The following is a 26,428-nucleotide window of genomic DNA, read 5'->3' as shown; positions in this document are numbered from 1 at the left end:
CTGAATCTCTGATTGATCACCTGAGACAAGCAATGAGTCAGCCACGGGAGCACAGGTGAAGGCAATTCACCTGTGCTGCAGGAAGGGGTGGAGCCTGGCTCCATCTCTCCTAGACCCATTTAAGAGCTGACTGCTAGTGGGGAAGGATCTCTTCTGGAGATCTGCTCCTCTGGAGTCTATCATGTGAGCCCAGGAGAGGGTGAGTGTCCTTTTTTTCCTACTATAGTATAATAATTACATCTGCCAAACTCTTGGATCTACTATATCATCTGTATATTCATTGATTGTACGCCTGGGCAGCCTGTCTCAGTGTTTCACTGTCCTTTGAGCAAAGAAATTTCTTCCTAACTTCTAACCTCCACCCAAGGACTGATCACCTCTCTCCTGCGGCAGGCACATGGTCCTTCTGGAGCTGTATGAAGTCTCTTGCTCTTCTCCCATCCACTTGGACCACAACCTGTGATGAATTATTTCACACTCAGTTGAAAGCTCAGTTTTATCCAAAAGTTCACCCCATTTTTGGCATCTAGAAAGTGCTGCTAATGTGTTGCCTTGAAGTAAGTGGGGAACTTACTTCCAAATCTCCAAACAGGCAGGAAAAGTAGCTAGAGAATTGAAAGATACTGAGAATAGTAGCTCTGCTTTAAACAGAAGTTAGATGGTGGGCAGCAGCTTCGAGTGAAAAATAGAAGGCCTAACTTTTCAGAACTTTTATATTAGAGGATAATATTAAAGCTAAGCAAAACCACATACAACAGTGGAAATCAATGTGTAAATGTTTAAATAAAAGATATCTTTGAGGATCATCTTGATATAAAGTAGCATAGCAGTTCATACATTACACATCCTGACTTTTTGAGGCCTTGAGAGCCAAAGTATAGCTTAGCTCCTTGAATCACATGCAGTTCAGTGAGGCTTTGCTTCTTAAGCATGTCAGGTGAGATCGAGTTTTGCAAATGCTTGCAAGTTAAATTGCCAGGCCTGACATCCGAAAACTATGGTGGAAAACAACCCAAAGCCATGTGTTGTGTATCCACACCCTTGAGAAAGACATGATTAAATCACTAGGGTCAGCCTAGACACTGCAATCTGGGAGGAACAAATTAGATAGAAGTGGGATAGCAATTGAGTATTGCTTGCTCATTTGAACACAGTATGATTTTTAGAAGGCTAAGTAGCATAGCGCTTAGGGAGTATCTACTACATAAACTTAATAGTTTTCAGTAGTTATCACAGAAATTGAAAGCTGCATACAAATTCCTCTTACCCTATGTTACTATTATTCTTAGTGTCCGTGTCATCAAAATTGTACTCCAAAAGAGCAAAAGTCCCTTTTAAAGATGCAGATTTGTATTGTATGTGCTGAACTGATCATTAATGTCAGGCTCTAATTTAGCTATTAAACATCTACTTGTCCTTATGTTTAGAATGGGATATATTTGAGTAATATTTCTCGCTATATATTCTAAACAGTAACTGTTTTAAAATATTCTATTGTATTGATATTTTCCTAATTTAATTGCATTAAGTACTGGGAAATATTTCTTCTAGGAAAAATCTGTGTTACAAGACTTTAAATCATCAAATGTAGTTTAAAATACATTTTGGTTTTGATTCTTTAAGAAATGCATTTATTTCTCTGTGTGGGTAAATGCTTTGCTTTTCACCAAAATGGTCATGAAATCACAATACCCTTTTATTATAACAATAAATCATTAAGATGAGCATTTCAAAATATATAGGGAAATTGTAGCCCTGGCTTAGATCCTATCAATGTCAAAAGAAAGGAAAAAAAAAAATGCTGTTTTTTCTGTCTCGGAATCAGAATCTGTGTGCTAAAACAGCATCTCAGGCCACCTAAAGAACCACTCTGAGATCCAGGGCTAGATTAATTCATCTTTCTGCAGACTCTGATAGTTCCTGGAGTGCTGGGGAGAATTTCCTGTTGCACTTCTTACAATATTAATTACAGTATTTGGGTTTGCTAGAGAGCAGCAACAGCAAGATGCCTCTTGTTATATCATTGTCTGTAGAAACAGAGCATTTTCTTTAGCATCGGTAGAGATTTTCACAGTAGTTGCCAGCCACAGTGGTCCAGTGAGACTTCAAAGATTATCAGAACTGACAAGCACTGAGTAAGTGTAGAAATTGCATATAATTCTGCAATGAATTGACGCTCCGGTGATTCAGAGTGTTAATCTTTGTCTTCCAAAACTTTTCTCCTAGAATACTGTCATAGTATTCATGTTATTAAATAGCAAGGAATGAAGTGCTGGGGAAAAATCGAACAACACCTTAAAATAATTGGGAAACAAGATAAAACTGAAAAGCATGGCTTTCAGTTAGTTATGTTGCTGCAACTACATGCCTATATTTCAGCTGGAGACAATGAGAAGGTACTCCTTGAATTTTAACACCTTATAATGTTCATATTTGTCACTTTATTTTCTAGTCCTGAAATCACAGAACGAATTAAGGAATGAATTGTTTATCACACTGACATGATTATCCTTCTAAAATACTTCCAGTGTGCTCACTTTACTAACTTTATATGCAGATATATCAAGATTAGTTTGTTGCACATTTTCTCTTCTAAAATTAAGGAAAGCATTTTGGATGCGCTTAAAGCTTGCCAAGGTACAGACTAAGACAGACGGAGGATGTTACACTGTTGTGTAGGAAAAGGAGAACGACATTGCTTTTTTGGTCCTTTTCATAATGTTGCTTTTTTTTCATTTTGTTATACTTCCTAAACAGTAGTGGGAGGTACTTACATGCAAAATATTACTCATTAAAGCACAAGATTTAGCATCTGTTATTTTAATCACTTCATTACAGCTATTTTTCAGGACATAATACCACTGATATAGTGTTATACTGAGCAATGTTTATCATGTGCCAGTAATTTCCAAGCCAAATTATCTCAGCAACAGTTTTAAGACATAGCAAGTGTAACCTATTTATGAGCAGAGATTTGATTTGCTTGTTTCTTCTACATCAGCCCTGGTATCTCTGTTGTATTTGACTGCGATTGTGTTATGTGACAGTGGTTGATAATTCATCTGGAATTCAGTAAAGAGTACACTTTACCATTTGTAGCAGGGAAAGAACTCCACTTACTATCCTATGATCTTATTAATTCTACAATGTTAGCAGTAATAATGCAGGGAGATATTAATTTGAGTTACCATGGGGAGCAAGTATTCTGTATATGGCTATTACTGAGCAATATATCTCTAAAACAAGACTTATAGCAGATATGGCTTACTGAACTTTGAAAATAAAAGCAGTCCATTTCAGGTAGCGTAAATACCAACAATATCATTACTAACCTGCGCAAAAGCATCTCAGGATTTTCAAAAGATATATTTAAATTCTCCAAATTTAAATATAACAAGTTTTTCATAAACTTTTCCTAGATATTATGGACTTAGTAGTTAGGATTCTTTAAAAGTACTTTTATAAATACAGAGAAGTCATTAAATTAAAAACTTGATCCTACAGGTTTCCATAATCAGAGGTAGTTTTCAGAGAGAGGCATCTTATTACCATTCCTTTTCTCTAACACGTGCATATTTTCTAAGTATTTTGGTTCACTTCTCCATAGAAACCTAGAAAATAAGCATCTTTTTCGTAGTTAATTTTCAAGGTTCAGAGAAGTATCTAGGTATATTTTTCTCTTTCATTCTAAAATGATTTTATTTTCTTGTTTTCTGAAAATACAAAGTAGTTTTTTTCTATTGATATAAATGTAGAAACAGAAGTATAATTTCTTGAAATATCTCTGAATGCAGCATATTTACTTCATTCTTTGGAGAAAGAAAACTCTTGTAAACTCAGTTGTTCATCTGTAAACACCACAGGCTTTGCATTTTTTAGTGTTTTGGCTTTATGTTCAAGAATTCCTCTGCATTTCTCAGAGCTAGACACTTAAAATGACAACTTCACTTACTGTGAATTGCACTGTACATATGTAACTTGTCTGTCTGAAAGTCCTTGCCCTTTCTGACTAGCAGAAAGGGTAGGTTGTGTATTGAAAACAGGAGAAAGAAGAATAATTGAGGGAACTTGACCTATCTAGTGCATTACTTTTAGGCTAATGCATAAGCTGAAGTTGACTTTGTTCAGTTCATTTTATTTCCGTATGCTTCTAATTTACTACTTCTACTAGTCACTTATGCATCCTTCATCAGCCCTTTATTAGTTATTCAGTCAGATTTTATGTAAACTGAGTCCTGAGATCTATGTACTAAACCTGGGAAGGTGATTATGAAAATTGCTCATGCAAATTGAGTAAAGGCACACATAAATTATCAGTTAGAGGCTTAGCTGGTAGTGTGCTTGCATATTCACCTGAATTGCATTCATAATTGCAGTAATTATGTGAACAGTCATGAATGTACTTCTGCACGCATGGCAACTACGTTTTAAAATTTCTTCCTAGAATAAGTAAAATGATTTCTGGGAGAAATAAGACAGCATAGGCTGAGTTTTTGTAGTTATAAAATTTGCTATAGTTTGTACTAGTAGAGGATGACCTTATTCTAGAATAATAAAGAAACTGGAAGAGCTGTGGTAGTGCACTGTGAAGTTACGCAGTGTTTAAGTAGTACAGTGGCATGAAGAGCTCACTTGAAGGCAGTCTTTGGCACATGAATACAACAAAAGAGTGTGGATAGGCCTTCCTGTTTTTCAAGATATTACTCTGTCTTGCTATTTTGAGATTATGTGAATTCTAATCTTTCTAATGATTAAATATTATCTTTCTGCATCTGGGTATTTGCTGTTAGGGGTACTTTCCAGAGGTACTTTTTGGCAGTATGAAAGCTCACCACATAGATTCCATCTCAGATTTGGGTACATTTTATAAAATTATGTTAATCTGAATTTCAGGCATTAATAGACTGAAAAATAGAACCAAGATCTGTCTGTCAACAAAGCTAATATGTGGTCAGGAGAAGAGTTTGGGAATTTCGAGAAGTACAAACTTCTTGTGATCACAGCAGCCTGAAACCTGGCAATCATAAGCAATCACATTTTGTATTGTACTAATATTATTACTTATCATCACTTTCAGCTCATAGGATATGTAGTCCCAGATGGAAGTTAGAAATAGGTTAGCATGACTAGACCCTCATCTAGGAAGAAAGGGAGGAGGAAAACTTCCTTCAGATTGTCTTCAAAATGACAGTACAATTCATCTAAATGGAAATATTTCAACAGAGATGAACTTGTGAGGCAGTGCTGCTAAAACACCAGGGCATTTCCTCTAGAAACCTCACTGTGGATCTGTGGATCCACAGTTGTTATGGACTCATCTAGCTAGAAGAAGAAAAATCTCTAAAGCCTAACCAATCATTAGGTCAATCATTAATCTATTGTGTTAGCTAATCATCCTTCTCTTTCTTCACCATGAAGACATGTTTTTCATAGCTAGAAAATTCCTGTATTGCAGTTTATTGTTGGTTTTTTAGGTATTGTTTTCCTGAGTTCATATTCTGTAAATCTCTTCATTCCTCCCTTTTTCCCTTGCAGACAGTAATTGGCTTCTGCTTAAACTTCAGCATAAAACTTTTCTGTATTTTATTGGACTTCATACAGAGTAGGTGAAATACCTTGAGTTTTGCTACTGTCTACAACAAGATATACAAAACAAATATTATGCTACCACACATCCTTACGGCAGACTTCAGTGTGCTTCTTTGGCATACACGAATAAAGTGAAATTTCTGTATAAACAGTCATAAATCTCACATCCCCACTTGTTGGCTGACACTTGGTAATGCTGAAAGTGGAAGTTTGTAAAATAAAGAAAAAAGGATACTTTCTTAGCTGAACCAAGGCTGCTGCTTTATTCAGAAAATGAATTGAATAATGAGATGCTTCACAATCAAAAAGAATTAAGATTAAATACTGAGTTTTAAAATAAATCTTACGATTGTGATTGCCCATAGTGTATTCCTTTTCAAGATGTTTTGGCCTTTTATTTTTCTGAAATAGCTTTGGTAAGTTTATCAGGCTTTCTTAATAAAGGTATCCAACATTTAGAAGTATCAAACCAGCAAAATAAAGAGATATTTTTAAATTAAAAAGAAGATTTTCAGGAAGGCCTTCTGTCATTCTAATATAATGGATACTAAGCAAAACAGATTTACTAATTTTAATCTTCTGAGATTGTTAGATATCTGTTCATATTCTGCATAGTTGAAAATAAAATAATTGAGATTTTTCTTGTTTCAGAGTTATTGAACTTGGCAAGCTGCAGATGGATAATTATACTAGAGATGTTAAATAGCTTTTGGAGACAAAGTAGTAAATAATACAATACAGAAGAATGATGGAGTTATTAGCATATCATTAAATAGCTCTTTCCCTGTGAACCAAGCATATTTTTCATAACTTACAAAAAGCATCTTGCCTAGCAGTCACACATATGCTTAACATTTACAAAACCCACTATATTTGACTACGTCATTAAGTTTATCTTCCAGAGAAAACTATGACAGTATAGTTACAAATATCAGTAAGTTTGTCACTTGATAACAAGATAATTTATATTAAAAAAAATCTCTTGTGACTTAAACATTTTTCAGACCTTTTGTTTCAACTTCCATTAATGCATCACTCACACTGTAAATTTACAAGACTGCACCATAGCAACAGATTTGATAATAGTTCTTTTCAGTGAAGTCATTTAAAGTGTTCAACTCATTCTTATTAGTCTAAATTATGGATTTTGTTATGATGCTGTACTTAATAGAAAGTAGAATTGTATGGGATATGGGTTTTTTCAGGGTTACTGTTATCAGCCAGGAAAAGTATGATCTTCTTTATCAAGGAAAGTGAACTTAATCCATAACCAATCTGAAATTCACAAAATGCACACCCATAAGCTATGTGACTAGTTTTCAACAGACGTACAAGTCATATGATGGAGAGAACGCGAAGTCATAATTCTATATAGTTTAGTGCCAGTGTACATAGAGTGCAGAGAGTTATTAGTTTAACATAATTACTGTGCATGGCAATGCAAGAGTGCAGCATGTCACAACTGTTTCCATCTGGAACTGAAATGGCGCACAAAATGGTTTGCTCAAATAGGGGTGATATTTTTCAGTGAGCCTAACTCTGCGGCTCAGTTGGCTCTGAACCAGCTGAGCCCCCCAATCCAGTCATTAATAAGTATATACTCATGGTCCAACTTAGCTTATAGTTAATTCTGTATATTTTGTTGTAGTCACATCATTAGTAAGCTACTACCCAAAAAAACCCACTATAGCTTCAGGAAATAATCTCAAAGATATTGCACATCACAGTGTCCAAGAGGAAGAATATAAAGAATTGTGGATTAGATCTGCCTGTGCTTCTCAGTTTCAGAGATTCGACTTCATATCTCATTGGAATGGAAACAAGGTCCATTAAGAGTTTGTGTGTAACAGCAGAAAATTTTGTAAACCTAATGATGAGGGTAATTAGATGATTAGAGCATGTAGTAGACTCTGGTTTTAGTACTGTATTAAACTTAATGAGCAACAGAACCTTCTTTGAGATAGGCAAATGGGAGAATTATTCCGATGAAGAGGAACGAAAGGATGCACTGAAGGCCAAAAGTTAGCTGCACATGCATTTTGGATGGTTACTAATTGGAAGAATTGAGTATTCATTGTCCTTCAAGGGGTGGAAAAGGCAGAGCCCTGTTCACCATCAGGCTCACTGAATTTGCTCACAAAATTGTAGGTGTTGGAAGGGACATCTAGTCCAACCCCGTGCCCTTTAGATATTTATTAACACTGATAAGATATCCTCTCAATCTTCTCCAGGCTAAATAATCTTAGATCTCCCAGCCTTTCTCAATAGAGAAAATACTCCAGGCCAGTAATCGTTTTGTAGCTGTCTTCCTTATTCTCTCTTGAAGTTTCCTGTCTTTCTTGAACTAGGGAGCCTGGAACTGAGTTCTCCAGATGTAGCCTCACCAGGGCAGAGTAGAGGGGAAAGATCACCTCCCTTGACCTGCTGGCACTGTTGTTTTAATACACCCCAGAATACCATTGGCCTTCTTGTCACAAGGGCACGCTGCTGACTCGTGGTCAACCTGATGTCCACCAAAACACTGAGGACTTTCTCTGCAGAGAGAACTCCAGCAGGTTGACCCCTAACTTATAGGGGGACTAACCACATGAATCACTACAAGTACACCACACCTTCTCATATTGAACCTTATAAGATTCCTCTCTGCCCAACTCTCCAGCCTGTCCTGGTCTCACTGAATGGCAGGACAGGCTTCTGGTGTGTCAGTCACTCCTCCCAGTTTTGTATAATTGTCAAACTTGCTGAGGGTAGACACCATCCCTTCATCCAGGTCACTGATGAATATGCTTTAAAAAGAGCATGGACAGCGGGTCAGCCCCTGAGGAACACCACTAGCAATAGGCCTCCAGTAGACTCCTCACTGAGCTCTGCCAGTCAGCCAGCTCTCAACCCACTTCAGTGTTTGAAGGGACATCTAGTCCAACTCCCTGCTAAAGCAGCTTCCCTAGATTACATTCACCTATCCCACACTTCTATGCTTATCTACAAAGATCTTATGGGAGACAGTGTCAGACGCTTTGCTGAAGTCAAGGTAGACAGCATCCACTGCTCTCCTCTCATCTACCCAGCCAGTCATGACATCATAGAAGGCTAAAACATTGGTCAAACATGATTTTCCGTTGGTGAACTCATATTGACTACTTCTGATGACATTCTTTTCTTCTACTTGCTTAGAGATGGTATCCAGAATAAGTTGTTCCATCACCTTCCCAGGGACTGAGGTTTGGTTGACTGGCCTGTAGTTTCCTGGATCCTCCTTCTTGCCCTCCTTCTATTACCAGGATACCCACCTCATTTGGCAGCAGACCCACATTACCCTTAATCTTTTTTGCTGTTGATATAGTTAAAGAAGCACTTCTATATTGTTCTTGACCTCCCTCTCTAGATTTAATTCTAAGTGGACCTTAATCTTTCTGACAACACTTCTATATTCCTCCCAAGTGGACAGACTCTATTCCCACATTCCATAAGCTTTCTTCGTCCATCTAAATTTTTCCGTGAGTAACTTTCTCAACCATGCAGGTTCTCCTTTGCCTGATTTCTTACTCTTAGGGATCTTGAGCTTGGAGGAAGTGGTGCATGAAAGTCAACTTACTCTCTTCGGCCACCTTACTTTCCGGTGTTGTAACCCATGGGTCCTTGAAGAGGTCAAAGTTGGCTTTTCTTAAGTCCAGGGTTGCACTGTGTTGTGCATTGAAATAATTCAGCTAAAAGAAATTTAGGAATGATCTTTTTCAGAAAGTGACAAGAATCAAGAAAGAGAATGAACCAACATTATACACACTATGGAATCATCAGGAATGTTGTGCGATTATGTATCTTAAATTTCATGTTTCACTTTGCTGTATTTTTCCTTGTTTTACCTGTCATTAATGCTTGCAGATCTAGTAGATTCCACTTGGACAGCCACCTCTTACTGAAACTAAGCTCATTAAATCAGTACAAGAGCCTGAATTGACCGGAATTCAAAGGATTACTTGGTCATTCAATGGCTCTACATCTTTCTCAAAGACTTTCAGACCTATCAAGATAGCAAATGACTGCATCTGTATTGTCCTAAAAATACAGACATTAGCATACCCAAATCATTCACATGGAGCCAGTCTTAACATAATAAATAATATGGTCATCACATTTTTTGCTGTGTAAACATTCTTGAATACCTTCATTTAAACATCCCAGTGTCATTCTACTATTTCCAATTTATCTCAAATATTTTCTAAATGCTGTGCAAGCTACACTTTCTTTTGAAATACGTAATGTGATATATATGAATATCTCATTGCAAATTAATTTATTTAAATGCTAAATCCCCTAATCTTCTAAATATTAACACTAAAATATTAAAATATTTAAAATATATATGACAAAATTCAGAGACAGATGTATTGGCATCACTGAGAGACTCAGCTATGCACTTAGCTACATCCGTAGTCCTGCACTGTGCTTTAGCACAGTCTGTTCTCATGTGGCCAGCTCCCCCCTTGGCAAATCTGTTGGAAAATTTATGAATTATCTACAGAGAGTGATACTAATTCAAGAAATATTCTCCATATGTTTTTATTCATGTAAATGTTTCTGTGGAGCTTCCTTTACATTGTGGTAAGTTAGATGGACAATGTGGTCAGGTTGCCTTTGTCTGTTAGAGCAGATAGAGCAACATATGACAGATAACAATAAGGAAGATAGCATGGTGAACATCTTCAAAAAGTAAACAGCAAAATGCAATGCATTGCAATGCAATAGAGCAGTGCAGAACTCGAAAAGGTTTTCAGCAGTATCATGTTGTTTTGGGCCAGTCATAGGAGCAAAGCACTGCCAAGACAATTGTAGTTGCCTTTTTCCCTCCTGCCCTGTAGCAAGCACAGTTGAGCACTGCTTGCATTATTTCCAAGGATGCATTTCTTTATTCCTAGATCTAATCTTTTCATGTCCTTTGGATGCTTCTATTTTTATTGTCTAAAGGAAGGGGGAACATTATTGTCTTTCACAGTTGTCTTTTTTACTTCCTTTGTTGTGATAAAAGGCTATTGATTTGGGTGTGTTTGAGTGAACCTGTGAATACAGTGCTGACTCAGGTGTTCTTTTGCATTACCCAGATAAACATGAAATTGATGATTGTTTTTCTTATGTAAATAATTGGAGAAATAGAAAATAGTTCTGTTGATATTTGCAAAATGCATTTCAGGGATAATATTGTTATCAGGAGATATGTTCCAGAATAATTGACTTGCACGTCCTAGATTCCATTTGTCTGCTGTCTACCTATACCTGCTGTTAAGTATTAGACTGTTAAGTATTAGACACTTTAAAAAGGAAAAAAGATAACACACATTATTCACCATTAATTCTTTAAAATGAGTCATTATTAAAAGCTTAATTGTTTGCTGAGAGGATCCAAATAAGTGGACTTTGCAAGATCAAACAAAATTGGAGATATTTGTCCAAATTAAAATGGAAACATGCATCTAGAATGTACCAAATGAACATGTATGCTCCTGTAATAATAATTTTATTATCTTCAGCTTCCAGGCCAGACTTTTAATTATGACCCTTTATATCAGTGAAAACCATGTATTCAGGATTAAAAACCTATTTCTTTAACTAGTCTGGTTAAAGACTGTGGTTTGATATATTCTATGCTACAACTTTTATAAAAACCAGAGAACACTTCTAATAACACTTTTCTAATTTCATGGTTCAGTGCACAGTCAGTAAAGATTTAAATAATTCAGAAAGAAAGCCTATTCTGTTTCTTTATTAGAAGTTTGAGTCAGGCAAATTCTTTGACATTTAATAGGTTTTTAACCCTTTTAATAACTTCTTATAATGAAATTTATTGGAGGTTGTTTTAAATAAAGGGTTATTATATTAGAGTGAATAGCAGTCGGTAGTTTTTTATGATTAGTTTTGAGACCTTAGTCCTCTGTGACTCAAAGGATATTAAAACATAAAGTAGAAAAGAATGTTAATAGTCATCAAATTAACTGTATACCGAGAAATATAGAAACTGTATATTATTGCATTCTTGTCATTATGTGATTGCACTATAAAATTTTGCAGTCAAATTTTGAGTATATAATTGTTTTAAAGGAGCTTAAGATCTCTTACAGAAAGAATACTATGTAAAGCAACAAAAAGTGGTTTAATTTCTAACAGAATGATTTTGGAAAGATTAGAGAAGTAAAATTAATACGAAGAGTGGTTTTTTTGTTGTTTTGCTTTGTTGTTTTTTGTTTTTTTCTTCACTTTAGAGTTCTTTTTACATGTGAGGTTTTTGCTGTTTGATTTTAAGACTATTTTCCTTATGAACACAAATTTTGAACGACCCATTCATTTTGTCCTGAAAATGCACTGGGCATAGGATATAAAATGCGCTTTATACAATACTAAGTATTTCCCAAATTCTCACTTACTTTAAAACTTAGTTTTCCATTATGCAGTTAGCTGATACAGAAGAGAATTGTAAAAATGAGATGATGAAAACACACATCCTTTTTTCTATTAGGTGATGCTTTAGTTTATTCCTTTTAATGTGTTTTAAATAGTTCTCTGTAGTCATTTTACAGCAACTTTAGCTATCATAACAAACCTCTCTTTAGCAGTCATTCTTTTCTTTACATAAAAAGGAGGCTTGGTTACAGATATGATTCCTACTTTTACTGTATGCAAAGATCTGTGGAATTTAGGGTTTGATCTGCCTTTGTTCCTGGCAGGACATACACATCAGTTACAGCTTTATCTGCTCTGACCAGTGAATCCTAACTTGTCCGATTTCAAACTTCTAAATACTGGGGTCACTTTTTTGATCTTTTCTATTGTACAAATACAAATGTCCAACTAGTTTTATATTATCACATTGAGTAGCATCAACACGTTTTGAAACAACACATGAAACAGCATGGCTTGATTTTAATTCAATTGAAATTTATCTAAAACTTAGCTACAGAGATGTAGTGAATAACCGTGGGGTATCACAGCACAAACCTGCTGGAGTTCATGAAGAGTTTGGACAACATTCTCAGATATATTTTTTTAATTTTGGGTAGTCTTTTGTGGATGACCTTTGATTCTATGACTACTGCTTACCATCATTTAGGAGTTTGCAATGACTGGAACAAATATTCGGTTTTAATATGGCACGCGTACCAGCACAAGTTGTTCTGGGAGTATCATTGAGAATACTAATAACAGAAATCCCTTCAGCTGACCAAGGAACATCAGTGGCACCTATAGTGATGTCAAAGATGAATGACATCACTGAAGAAGGGTTAGGCTTAGGGTTAGGGTTATTGCTCTTCTCTCAATATTGTGCATATTATCAAAGGTAAAACTTCAAGATTCCCTAGGTTTTTCTCTCAAAATCTTTATTTGAATTACTTAATTGTGCTGTACTGTCCTGTTTTCCAGTGGGAAAAAGTTAATTTTCCTACTAGTAGTTGATGTGGTGCTGTGTTTTGGATTGAGAATGAGAATAAAGTTGATAACACAACGCTGTTTTGTTATTGCTGAGCAGTGCTTACACTCAGTTAAGGATTTTCTGCTTCTCAGAATGCCCTGCCAGTGAGGATCTGGGGGTACACAGGGAGATGGGAGGGGGTCAGAACTAGGACAGAACTGGCCAGAGGGATACCTCATACAATATGGTGTCATATTTTTATTATTATTATTAATTATTATTATTATTACCCTTTTCTTCTCTATACTGTTAAACTGTTTTTATCTCAACCAAAGAGTTTTAACTTTTTCTGATTCTCTCCCCCATCCTACTGAGGGGATTAAGTGAATAGCTGTGTGGTGCTGAGTTGTCTGCTAGGTTAAACTGCAACCCACAGCTTCACAATAGTACACAGCAGTATTTCTCACAATAGTATTTCTCTTTGATTTACCTTGAACTTCTGGACAAGAAGTAAATGACCATCAACCACTTCTACCAGGTCCATCAGAAAAGTTTGATCTCTCACCTTGTATAAAAATTAAGCAAAAATTCCCATAACACCTGGTGGTGATGCTAGAGATAATGCCTGTTGTGCTTGCTATGAATTTGCTCAGGATAGTGAGGTATACGATCTTCACTTACTTCAGAGAGTAAGCCTTTCTCCTTCAATTTTAATGTTTTCATCTCCAGTCTATAATCCCTAGCATTTCTCGCATATATTTAGACCTGTCATATGCACTTCATTTTGTTAAGGCAACTTCTCTTTTTTCTTTCAGTCAAGGATTACACTTATTAGAAATGTATTTAAGGAGAAACAATTTGGAATCTTGCAGCTTTTCAGAGAGAGATTGCATCATAATTCTTAATTATAACAGAAAAACAACACGGACATTATTTTGCTAACAACAACACATTCTGATTGAAACTGCCTGCCTAATGCTTCTTAGAAAAAAACTTCTTTGCTTCATAAAGCCAGCTTCTGGGTTGTTAGTTAAGGGTCCTGCCGTTTGACTCTCTTTGCATCTTGTATGAGTAACCAGCTTACATCAGGAAGACAGATTATTAAGGATTTTTTTTAATGCTTTATCCTAGATTCTGTTAGAGACTTGAAGGATTCAATCTGAAAGCTCTGTCAGATAAAAATATGTGTATTTTGTGGAATTTGCAGCATGGTATTTCAAGAAAGACAAAGACCATTGCACATAGTCCAGAGGTAGCAGGAAGAATGATCAAAGGTGTAGAAAACACAGCGTATGAAAAAAAAAGTCTTTCAATCTTCAGGTTTGGTTGTTTAGTCTAAAGAAGAGAAAACTGAAAGGAAATTCATAATAGCTTTCCAGTGTGTGCAGCTTTTCTGTAAATAAGGGGAAAAACATTCCTCATGTCCACTGGGAGTAGAGTAAAAAGTAGTAGGTTTAAATTACAACAAAGGAGATTTAGGTGAGACATTACGGAAAAAAGCCCTTTCCACTGTAAGGATAGTTAAGCACAAGAATTGCCTAGGGAGGTTATGAAGAGGTTAGACAAACATCTGTCAGAAATGATTTAGGTATAACTAATCCTGCTGTGAGATAAAGTGTTGGACTAAATAACCTTTTGAGGTCCCTTCTAGCACTATTTTCTGTGATTCTGTGATTAGGGTGCTGTTTTCTTATTGTCTCACAGTGAGAGATGATTTTGTGTAGGGACATGCTGTATTCTGCATAGCACAATTTTCTTAATTATTGCTTTAAGTTGATGTGAAAAATGATGGTCTGATGTTTAATACACTTTAGTTTTATTCTTACTACCTGATCTACTACCTGCAGGGCATTAGGGGCTTGTTTTCAGGCAGACAACAAATGGGTTGTTTTGGTAGTGCACTAACTATATTCTTATTAGGTGGGTTATTGGTGGATTATTGGTACACACCTCAAAATGACATACTGTTACAGTGTTTTTTAATGCATAGCCAAACACCTGCATAGGTAGATGCTCCATTTCTGCTTATAAGTAAAATGCAAATGGAAAAAAATGTATAGCCATGAAGAGAACTGTGTCTTAGTTCCGCCTTAGTAAAGCCAAAATAAAACCAGACATGTTCTAAAGCTGAGTATAAAGTTGTGAGGCATCCTGAAATTGACAGATGGAGAATGATATTAAAGTGCCAAGTATTATTACCTCATCGAAAAGGCCATCAAAGGCATCATTTTAGGACTATCCTTATCCCCTGTAGCACACAAATTCTTTAACTTTGTTCTTCTATTTGACATTCTGCCATCAGGCAAGATTTGTTTTTGTATTCAGTGAAGTATGTTTGCAGTATTGTTTCTGAATATTGGATATGACTTCAGCACAGCCACATTGTGGTGGGCTCCATCTGGAAGAACTAGCAATTTGAAGCTTCTGATTGTGAAGTACTTTGTATGGAATTGGTCATACTTTACTAGCAGCGCTGACAGAGAATGTGTATGATCAGTGCCACTGTTCTCACAGAGATGAGGTCATCAGAGTGTTTGAGACAGGGACATACTGTCACACCACAGCAGCAATGGAAGTATGTGGTTTTCATTGACAGGCCTGTTCTTGAAATCTGATGATTCTTTAGAAATGTAAAGATTCATCATCACATGCTTTCCACAGTATTACATAGTAACTTTTCACAGTTAATGTGGTCAGCTGCCTATTCTGACTCAGATTTCCATTTTCTTAGATAGTCTCCTTGTTTCTCGAGGAAGGATCAGGATATGGGAAGGCTCTGCAGTGCAGGAGAGAGGCGAGACAGAAATCTCATCTGTAGATGCAGAGCCACATGTTCTCCTTGCTGAGAGTGACAGCTCAGTTCATGGATTCACTGGCATGTTCCCAGGTATTGCTCTTCTCTGTAGGCAGGTCCCTTAGGGTGTTGGTTTCTGGCTTAGGGAACATGTACTTTAAAGCAGCCTGTCTCCATGCTGCTTACTCCTCTTTTTGTAAAGGTTGCCTGGTATTGACCTAAAAATTCAAAAGACCGATCCTTACAAAGATGTATATGCATATTTTGTGTGGGGATATGTTCAATACTATCCAATTGGTGTCGTGTTATCTGAAAACAAGCTGTCTGTTTGATGCTGGAGCTAAAACTGAACACAGATTCTTTAAAATATATGTTATTTTAAAGATGACAAACACAGAATGCTCTCCAGTGCCTATCTGGTAATTGAAGTTCACGTAAAAAGTTTTTAATAAAGGAGAGTGTTTGAAAAATAACAAGTTTATTGCATTTTTCTTGGAGGGGAAAAAAAAAAAGTAATTAAAATTATGACTTTTGCTCTGCTTTCAATGAAGTAGATACTTGGCAAATTCATTCAAAAGACTGAAACAGTTGCTAGGAGTTTCAGATAATGTTTGTTTCCATTCCAGAGTTCATAAAATCATTTGGGTACACATTCACATGACCACAGCATCACAGAATGGCTGCAGGTGGCGGGGATCTCTGGGTTTATCTGTCCCAACCCCAGCTGCAGCAGGTACACTCAGAGTAGGGGTCCAGGCCCACATTCAGGTGGCTCCTGAAGGTCTCCAAGGAGGAGATTCCACAGCCTCTAGGCAGCCTGTGCCAGTGCTTTGTCACCCACAGAGCACAGAAGTGCTCCTGGTGTTCTGAGGGAACGTCCTCTTACAGTTTGTGCCCATTGCCTCTTGTCCTCAAATTAGGCACCACTGAAGGACATGGTTCTGTCTTCTTTGCACCTTCCCTTTAGGTATTTTTACAGATGGATGAGATCATTTTACTTACTCTTCTCTGGTCCCAGCTCTCTCAGCCTCTCCTCACAGGAGAGGTGCTCCAGTCCTTCAGTCATCTGTGTGGCCCTCCATGACGAACTCTCCAAGATGTCCAGTTTTCTCATGTACTGGGGAGCACAGAACTGTATGCAGTGCTCCAGGTGTGGCCTCTCCAGTGATGAGCAGAGAGAAGGGAAGGAGCACCTCCCTCAACCTGCTGACAACACATTGCCTAATACAAAATCCCCTGGGAGAGTTCTGAGCTGTGCTGGGTGTCACATGCAACTGACAGGGTGAGCGGGAGGCTTTAGGGGGTGCCGCCTTTCCTGCCTCACCAGGGACCTGGCACCAAGCAGCGTGGCAGCTGGTGAGCACCCTTTGGAGAGGGCCTGGGGACAGTCTGCCTCCCTACTCATCCTGCACCAACTGCTTGCTGTTCGGTGACACAGCTGGACTGGGGAAGATAGGGCCAAGCAGCGGTTAGAGCTTTATGGCACAACTGCTTTGGTGTAGATTGTGTGCCAGAGGTAGTGATAATGATAGCTTTCAAGGCTAATATATTTGAAGGGGAGCTGGTACTGGAGGAAAGGGAACAAACACGATCTTTAAACGTATGAATGTCTGTCAGGATTCAGATTTCAGTCTTCAATTGATTTCTTACACTGCTCTGACTCCTTTCCTCTGGTGCTATAGTATTCATTAAGCAAACTTGAACATATTTGTATAGATAACTCCTTTTTACCAAAAGCTATTAATTTCTAAAGCAATATAAATACAGGTATAATTATGTTTGCAGAATGTATTCCAAATACTTCTCAGAGATACATGTGCATTTAAAGTGGTTAGTATTCCAGAACTAATGCTATTATAAGTTTAATTTACTGCCAGCCAGTCAGCCTTACAAAAATCAATCTGCAGGCTCATAAAATACCTCCCTAAAATTTGTGATTTCTTACTAATGACAGAAAACGTGAAGTTACAGGTTTTTCTTTCCTTTTTCTGTGCCTTACTGGTTGTGAGGTATCCCATAGATTCCTCTGATATATAAGAGAGTGCGTATGAGAGACTGATAGGTTATAGAAGTCACAAGGTATTTGAAGTCAAAAAAGAACTGAGCCATCTTCAAATGTTCTGGATGACAAGTCTAACAAACACTGTCAGTAGATAAATGTGGTTATGTTAATACATTGAACCATTAACATGTGTCCTTATCATAATGGAATTTATACAATGATAGTTGCTGTCAGATTCCACTCGATACTCATGACATGTTTGTCTGATGCACTGAACGACAACTATATCTATTTCATTTCAGCTTTGAATTGACACTTCAATTTTATATCACCCACATAACACCTTAGCTTAAATCTGAGTTTCTTGATACTCTTTGTCTTTTGTCATGTTTTGGTGTGAAATGAAAAGACATTATAGGGAATCTGTTGTAGTGTGTATGTATGGTACATTTGACCTCTGGACAAGAAAGGAGTTTCATCCTCCGATGCTTTTAATTCTTATCCTTGCAGAGAATGAATTTGTTGCTTGAATTAAAATAGTATGTCTTGTTAATGCTGAGAAGCGGTGACCCACATAGCACAATGGATTCATTTGTCAATCCTGCAACTTCTGAGCTTTCTGTTCATATATGTCTCAGCAGCAAATCAACTCAGAATTCATTTAATCAGTCTATCAATGGATCCTTTCTGTCAGTCTGAAACCTTAAAATTCCAGTATCGCATTGGGCAGCACCGGGAATAATAGATTTGAACTTAATATTAGATATTCCAATTCTGAAAACTCCAGCTTCCAAATTCACAGCTCAAATACACACAAATCTTAAGAAGAAAAGTAGGATCTGGAAATAGCCTTGAATTTTGAGGATATTAATGTTCTGATCTGGCTCTAAACTTCAGAATGCAAACCTGCCCCAGTTTGTTAGCATTTCTGAAATACTCCGAATGCAGTTACAGAAAGCAGTGCCTTTTTGCTCCCCTTAAAAAGAAACAAGCTTTCAGTGCTTTTTGCTATTCCCACAGGCTGAGGCTACAGCCTGAATAGTTTGTAACAGTCAGTGTTATGCAAATTACAATCACATTCTATTCTGTCTATTTTCAGTATTTATATGTTTATTTGAGTACATGACATTTCTTTTAAGCCTTATATAGCCGATCAGGCCAACAGAACTCTAAAAGAACAGGACACGTTATTAGTGATATGCTTAATACAGTTTTTTTCCTCTTGTAGATGCAAGATTTACGGAATACAGAAGGAGCCCAGTATAGTTCCCATCCTCAGATGGCAACCATGAGGCCAAGGGTTCAACCTGCAGATATTAGGCAGCCAGGAATGATGCAGCACGGGCAGCTGACTACTATTAACCAGTCCCAGCTCAGTGCACAGCTTGGTTTGAATATGGGTGGAAACAATGTTCCTCACAACTCACCCTCTCCACCTGGAAGCAAATCTGCAACTCCTTCACCATCCAGTTCAGTCCATGAAGATGAAGGAGAAGATAGCTCTAAGGTAGGCTTAGATGCTAGGATTACTGTGTAAATGGTGGATATTTTTAGGACCTGCTAAATGAATCATACGGCCACAGTTATTAAGGTGATACTTTATACATTGTTGGTGGTTGGCTAAAGTGAATTAAAGAGTTATGAATACAGAACTTATAGTTTCCAGTCAATTCTTCAGGCAGTTTGAGTAAATGACATCATTCTTCTTTGTGAGAGCAAACTGGAATCCTGTAAAATATTAAAGGATAACCATTCCTTTAGGACTTCAATATAAAGGTTGAGTTTTCTCACTTGCATAGAATGGATGTTTGTTCCCAGTTAAAGATCAAGTTACTGCTATAAAAAGTATGAACTGTGTGTACAATATGCTAGTCTTTGCAATTTGGTCATAGGATGAGTAAACAGAACTTCATAGCAACGAGAACAGAAATATCCTCTACAAACTTTCAAGATCTTACCTTGAAAAACTTGAAGACTCATTATATATTTATGATTTTGGAGGTGCTGACACTCCGACATGACATGTTTAAGCTTCCTTTTAGCATCACTGTGGGCCTAAAAGAAATAATTGTCATTCAAATAAGAAAGTTTCCTTTATTTAAGTGATAAGTGATAACTTATTTAGCAGCTTGCATATAAAAGCCTTGCAAACTTCCCCAAATCCTGAAAACATCCCAAAAAGTAAGCAAGTATATTAACTTAATTTTGCAGAGACTTAAGATGAGATTAAAAAAATACTGGGACTTAACACAAAGTCATCCAGTAAATCAGGGATAGAGCATATGGGAACTGAGAACCTCTTAGTTCTAATCTATTCTGGACTGCAAAATGGAAGTTGTTATGCAGTAGTGAAAATGTTGTACCATGGCCACATCTTGTGGGGAATAGTTGCAGACTTGAGAGGAACGTGAGGAAAACACGTGAGCCACTGAGGAGGTATAATCCAGTCAAGTATTGTAATTCTGATTTGTTTTCAAATTGTATTGTTTTTCATGCCTCTAGCTATAAAATAATCATGTAATTGGAGACATATGTTTTACTACATTTTAAATAAATTCAGATTTAAAGTTTTATTTCAGGACTTTCCCCTAATTTCACAAACTTCAGGTTTCAAAGATTACTGAATAATTCATACATTTTAAATGAGCACTTTGTTACTGAGGGAGATTTTAGAATACAGCTATGCAAAAATAATTCCAAGCAGTCATTACTTTTTCAGAATAATTTATTTCCTACTCCCGTTTCTTTGGTAATATTTTTTGTACATCGGTAGAAGTGTGCAGTTTGCTTTAAAATTCTGGAGAAAACACCAAATATAAAATTAAAACATCTTTTTTATTTTATTTATGAAATACTTAATATATTTAACCCACATTTCTGATGTACTTTTTCACTGCAGCACTTCATTCTGCCAGAAGTATAGAATTGGGGTTTCATGCAAGACAGTTCGCATATGAAAGTAGTATTTTTAATAAAGAAATTAATGACTGCTGCAGACCAACTAAAACTTGATCTTTTCTCTGTTGAAGCCAGATTACACAGTGTTCAACTTTTTAACAAGCCATGTTATTTTGGAAACTCTTTAAAACATTCTCATGTTCAATGTGAGCAGAAAAAGATGAGAAAATGTACAGAACACAACACAAATTTAAGAAAAACAACTCGGGGTGCAAAAGTGGATGCATTGCCTTAAAATGATTCAATAATTGTAATTTATAGTATTAAACTTGGTTAATAATAGAGGGCATAAACTAGTCTCCAACTAAAAAAGATTAAACTATAAGCTTAAAGGCAGGCACATTGTACTATACCTGCCTTCTACAGAATTTCTTATCTTCCTGTGTATGCCTGAAGTTGGCCATAGTTGGACCTGATGCAATAGTTTCACTGTAGTTCCCTCCATAAAAGACTGGAGATAGTGAATAATGAACATAAATAACTAGTGTAATGTTGTAGTTTATGATTTAAAACCCTTCACTGTCCGTCTTTCTGTTACATCTCTCTCCCTGGAAGCTGCCAGTGAATGGATATGGATACTTAGGATAAACCAGCTTTTTATGGAGATCCTTTTCCACAGCCACACTAGTAATAAATTTTCTCAGAGCTGCGTTGGAGGAATACGTGAGGTTTCTTCTCACTCCATAAATCCTCTTCCCAGTGAAAGAAGATACTGGATGAGGATAAGAAGAGGTGGAATGGCCATTCTCTTTTATGAGAACTCTTGTCTTTTACCTGAATTCAGAATTTTCTCATAGATGTATGATGTTTTATATTACTTGATAGCTCAGGGCAGGAACCCATTATTCACACTTTAATATGAGTGCACATGCTGTAGTCATGTAGAAGCTATGTATCTCACCAGATCTGACCAGCTCCATTAGGTCACTGAGATATTCCTGCTATGAGAACTGTGTAAAAAACAGTCACTCTGAATTCACTTTTTTATTAATAGCACCAGTGACATTCTACTGTCTAACCAGGAGAGGATGTTTGCCAGTGTATCAACACCCCTCAAAAAGAAAAAATTTTCAAATGGAATGAGTCTCCATCATCTCAATGTCAGATGACCTCTGCTAGTTAATATCAGCTAAATGCCCAGCTTTACCTATGAAGGATAAGCAGATTTTGTAGAAAAATCCCTAAGATCTATACCTCTATCCATCTAGAGGAAAAAAAAAAAGGAAAAAAAAAAGAAATATCAGTGCCCTGTTCATGTTTTCATAAATTTATAAAAGGGGTTGACAGACGATATGAACAAGAGGAATGTTTAGAATAGAAAAATAATTGCATTCCTATTGGACCACTGATTTCTGTGCGTGTAGGAAATGACCGTTTCAGCTTAATGTACATATTCCAAATGCCATTAAGACAAGTCTTTACAAACTGATGTAATTGTCTCCTTAATTATTCTCAATGTAATTTGTGGGACTATGGTTAGAAGAAGAAAAACCATAGAAGTCAGTAGTTGTAAATAACTGCAAAAACATTCCAAATGAATTCCTCTTACCACATGCTTTATTCCAACCATCTCAACATTGGAATATTACAGATATGTAATTCCTGTCATTTTTCTTACTGTTGAATTGCTAAACATCTCTTTGGTTAATGCCAAGTATAAATGTTGAATTCTAGAAGCATTACTGGTTTGCAAATATGCGTTTCTTCATAGAAGGATAACAGGGTTTTCTTCCATGTTCGTTTGAATATCACTGAGGAGAGAATTTCATATTAAGTTGTTTAGAGGGAAGATAGTGAGAAGGCTGCAAGTAGCTGGAATTAACCAACAGAAACATGATTACTAAAGAACTACTGCAGCATATTCTCTTTATGTGGTAGAGGTTTTACAATATTTACTTTATATGATAAGAGTTATAAGTAGAATTCTATGTTGTCTGTTCAGCCTATTATGCAGATGGTGCTTGATTAAAATCTATTTTAAACTATAGCGATTACTGCAAGATAGTGTGCATAAAACAGCTCTCTTAGCTCCATTAAAGGCTTTGGTACTATTGCAGTTTATTTTAAATATGCTTATAGACATTTTCCAGCTTCTCAAGGGACATTTAGATATCAACGATGTGCCTTACTTGATAGTTTTAAATCCTACACTAGATATTCTTCTGATCTATTATGTGTGCAACATGGTTAATGTACACTTCTTTAAAGTGAAAGATTATTGCTTTCTTGTGATAAATAAGTTAAATACATCACCATAATTAAGCAATAAGCCATGACAGGAGGTGGATTACCATGAGCTAACTACACCTCCAGGGAATTTGAGGCACAAGTCTATGCCTAGCAGAGTATATGTTTTTTATTTTATTTCCCATCTGTCTCTGCTTTGGTGGTTAGAAGTGGGGTCTGTGAAGCTGATAGACTGATGAGAGCATAAGGTAGGCCATCATCTCAGCCATTTGCAAGGTTATTAGTATTGGAGTTCTGGTATTCTTTTTATGTAGTTATTTTCATATAAGACAAACAGAATTTCCCATGTGAGTACTCTCTTTTTAACAGTGGGTTTTTGAACACTCTTGATTGTTCCAGTTGGATTGTAAGATTTTAGAGCTGTTCTCCGAACAGTTAGCCAGCAGACTTCTTGCACAAGTTTCTGCAGTGTATCGCCTAGGTTAGGAAGTAATGTGGTATCCTAACATACAAAGAAATCGTAAATCTTATTAAGTCAAAAATACTTTGAAAAGAGTTCAATCTTGTCAAATAATTGAAGTTTTTATCTTTATTATGGCTCCAGTTATTATCAGGTCTCCTTATACATGGAGTTTGCACAAAATTGCCTGAAGACTTCAGAATGATGCTGCCAAACCTACTTAATTACAGTTTAGTCAATAGTTTTAACTGTCATTTAGATGGTAGTTTTGTGTGCCCTATAGAATGAAATAATAGCAAGACACTAAAAGTTGGATAAATTAATAATGGATAACAAAACATTTCTATTTCTCTGTATTTTTCTAAAAAGCTCCACGGCCATTAATTTTTTTATTAAAGATACAAAGTATGTACTACGATGTTGCAATGTAATGGCTAGGAAAAAATCACCTTCATTTTCAAATTGTAGCATCACGTTCTCATGTTTAATGAGCCACAGTGATCAGGGTTGTTCACCTCAGTCACCTGGGTGCTGTTGGACACCACACAGTGAAGTATATAATGAAAAAAAGCAAAAGGCTTTTGTTCAGATCAAGAATATTCAGTAATTCTCCTCATGCAATTCTTCTGATCTGAATACTTGTGTTCTGTTCTGTCACTTGACATGCATTATCAAAAAACAAACAAACAATCAAAAAACATGATGAAAGTAATATCTGCTCAATTGTGACTTCTATGCTCTTTACCTTCTCATATGTCAAACTCCTCATGATGCACACTACATTAAGTTATTTTTTCTTATAGTACTTCTCTGTTTTTATGTTACAGGTTAATGGAGGAGAGAAGAGACCTGCTTCAGATATGGGAAAGAAACCCAAAACTCCTAAAAAGAAGAAGAAGAAGGACCCAAATGAGCCACAGAAGCCTGTGTCTGCCTATGCATTATTCTTCCGAGACACTCAAGCAGCCATCAAGGGCCAAAACCCCAATGCTACTTTTGGTGAAGTCTCTAAAATTGTAGCTTCAATGTGGGATGGCTTAGGAGAAGAACAAAAACAGGTACAGTATGTGCTGTAGCTCAGAGGCCTTGTTGCAAAATATATATATATATATATATATATATATATATAATCTGGGTCATCTAAGCACTATAGGGAGCTTCTTTTATTTGCAGGGATGAAACTTGAATATGTGTTATATCGAGAGTGTGGTTTAAAAAGAGTAAGATAAGGAGAGCATCGTTTCATTTATTTTGTCGATCTGTGAAATCACTTTTGCTGGGCTGTGACACAAATTTTTAGATTAACTTAGTAGTCTTTTATGCTGAAATCAGTGGGCATAATATTCCTGGGCAGGGCAGACAGGACAGCATTGCCCTGTCTATGAAAGTGTGGTGTAGGTGGGCACTGCTGCAAATAAATATATTCCTGTACAATGGGAGCAGACACATAATGGACCTCTCGGTTTTTTTTTCTGCCCTGTGATGCTAGGAGGAGAGCTAGGCTCTTCCCCTTTCCCAACACACCTAGCTTTTTCCAGATGGATCTAGGAGATGGACCTAGGATGGATCTAGATGTTCGTGTAGTTTGTGGAAATAACATCTCACAGTTATTTCTGTCTTCCATGGAAAGGCCTTGGTCCTGCATTGAGTTCAGCAAAGATGGTTCTGAACCTTTGCAGAAATCCTTCTGAGTCAGTCAAGTCCCATATAGAAGTGAGTAACTCCTGGTTGCTAACTGCATTCATGAGTTTACAGTGACATCAGCTGACAAATGCCATTCTTGCTTTAGCATACCATTACTTGTTGTATACCATAACTTATTGTTACTGGTTGCGTATTTAATAACTGAAACAGAATTGATTGAACTGATAAAGAAATGTGAACTTTAAGAAAGATACAGTTCTAGAGGGAAAGAATATGCTGAATGGGAGTTATATTGGCTGCAGGAGACATAGGTAGAGGCAAAAGTGCCAGGAGTACTGGGTCAAAAGTGCATGTCATTCATTAATTCTGAGGATATCATTATTGCATAATAAATTACAGTTAATACATCTAACAATAAAAAGGAAAACAGTACTGTGATTTTTTTGTAGGTAAAATCATTTGAGCTCAAAAAAAAGAAAGAGGTTTTCTTCATGAATAACTAGATGGTATATGTGCATCTAGTTCCCTGCTAAGGCAAAAGTGTAAGAGGAATCAGTATTTGGCACTTACTAACCAAAAAAAGGCTTACTCTATCTAATATGTTTCGTACAATAAAGTCAGCACTTAGAAGGTCTAGCTGGAGAAAAGGTAGCTTTCTGTATTTAGGGATCAAACATATCACTTAGCCTGGCACTTTAGGGACAAGATTTAATGATGGAATTCTGTAAGTCAGGTTGATGGTTGGACTTTATGATCGTGAATGTCTTTTCCAACATAATTGATTATATGATTCTATGATTAAGATTCTTTTGTTGAGTCATGTCTTCCTTCTGCCTTTTTAATATGTCCAACAAAGGCTAAGATTACATCCTTGCTCAGACAGGAAGTTTAGATCTTTCCAGAACAGAGATTCTCTCTTAGTGGACCATTAATTCTTGGGAACATGATAGTAAATGTTCACTCTCAGAACAAGTTCTGAGTATGCTTTTGGTTAAGTTCATAAGCAAGAACTTTTGATGCTATTTCTTTTCTAGTGAACTCTCTCTAGTGATCTCTCTCTCTCTCTCTCTCTCTCTCTCTCTCTCTCTCTCTCTCTCTCTCTCTCTCTCTCTCTCTCTCTCACACACACACACACACACACACACACACACACACACACACACACAATATTAGCCAAATCTTGCCCTTGTTTTTTTGCCAGTATTTCACAATGACCCTAAATATGTTGCTGCTACAGCGATTGCTATTTTTCCTTCCATGATCTTTTCTCTGCTTACAATGCAGAAGATTTCACTTTATGCATAATGATCAAGGGCAATATAATAGAGATAAAGCTAAGATTCAATTTTCATTGAATCTGACATTTTAGTAGTACCAGGAAAAAAGATGCCAGTC

At 36.5% G+C, this 26,428-nt stretch overlaps 1 protein-coding gene across 3 annotated transcripts in view; it reads left to right on the top strand.

The window, feature by feature from the left end:
- TOX (thymocyte selection associated high mobility group box) overlaps positions 1 to 26,428 on the top strand; it is a 221,473-nt gene that overhangs the window by 160,076 nt on the left and 34,969 nt on the right. For 2 of the 3 annotated variants that reach the window (XM_085221159.1, XM_085221161.1), the window contains 2 exons: positions 19,013 to 19,291; positions 24,217 to 24,447. In XM_085221159.1, the coding sequence (XP_085077285.1) occupies positions 19,013 to 19,291; positions 24,217 to 24,447 (510 nt within the window). The remainder of the gene's footprint in view (positions 1 to 19,012; positions 19,292 to 24,216; positions 24,448 to 26,428) is intronic. The other variant, XM_085221160.1, reaches the window with a different exon arrangement.

This window comes from Meleagris gallopavo, chromosome 3 (assembly GCF_905368555.1).
Source record: "Meleagris gallopavo chromosome 3, MGAL_WU_HG_1.1, whole genome shotgun sequence".
In the NCBI taxonomy this organism is placed as follows: Eukaryota; Metazoa; Chordata; class Aves; order Galliformes; family Phasianidae; genus Meleagris; species Meleagris gallopavo.
The sequence above is the reverse complement of the archived record's forward strand: the minus strand, read 5'-3'. Positions and strand labels throughout refer to the sequence as shown.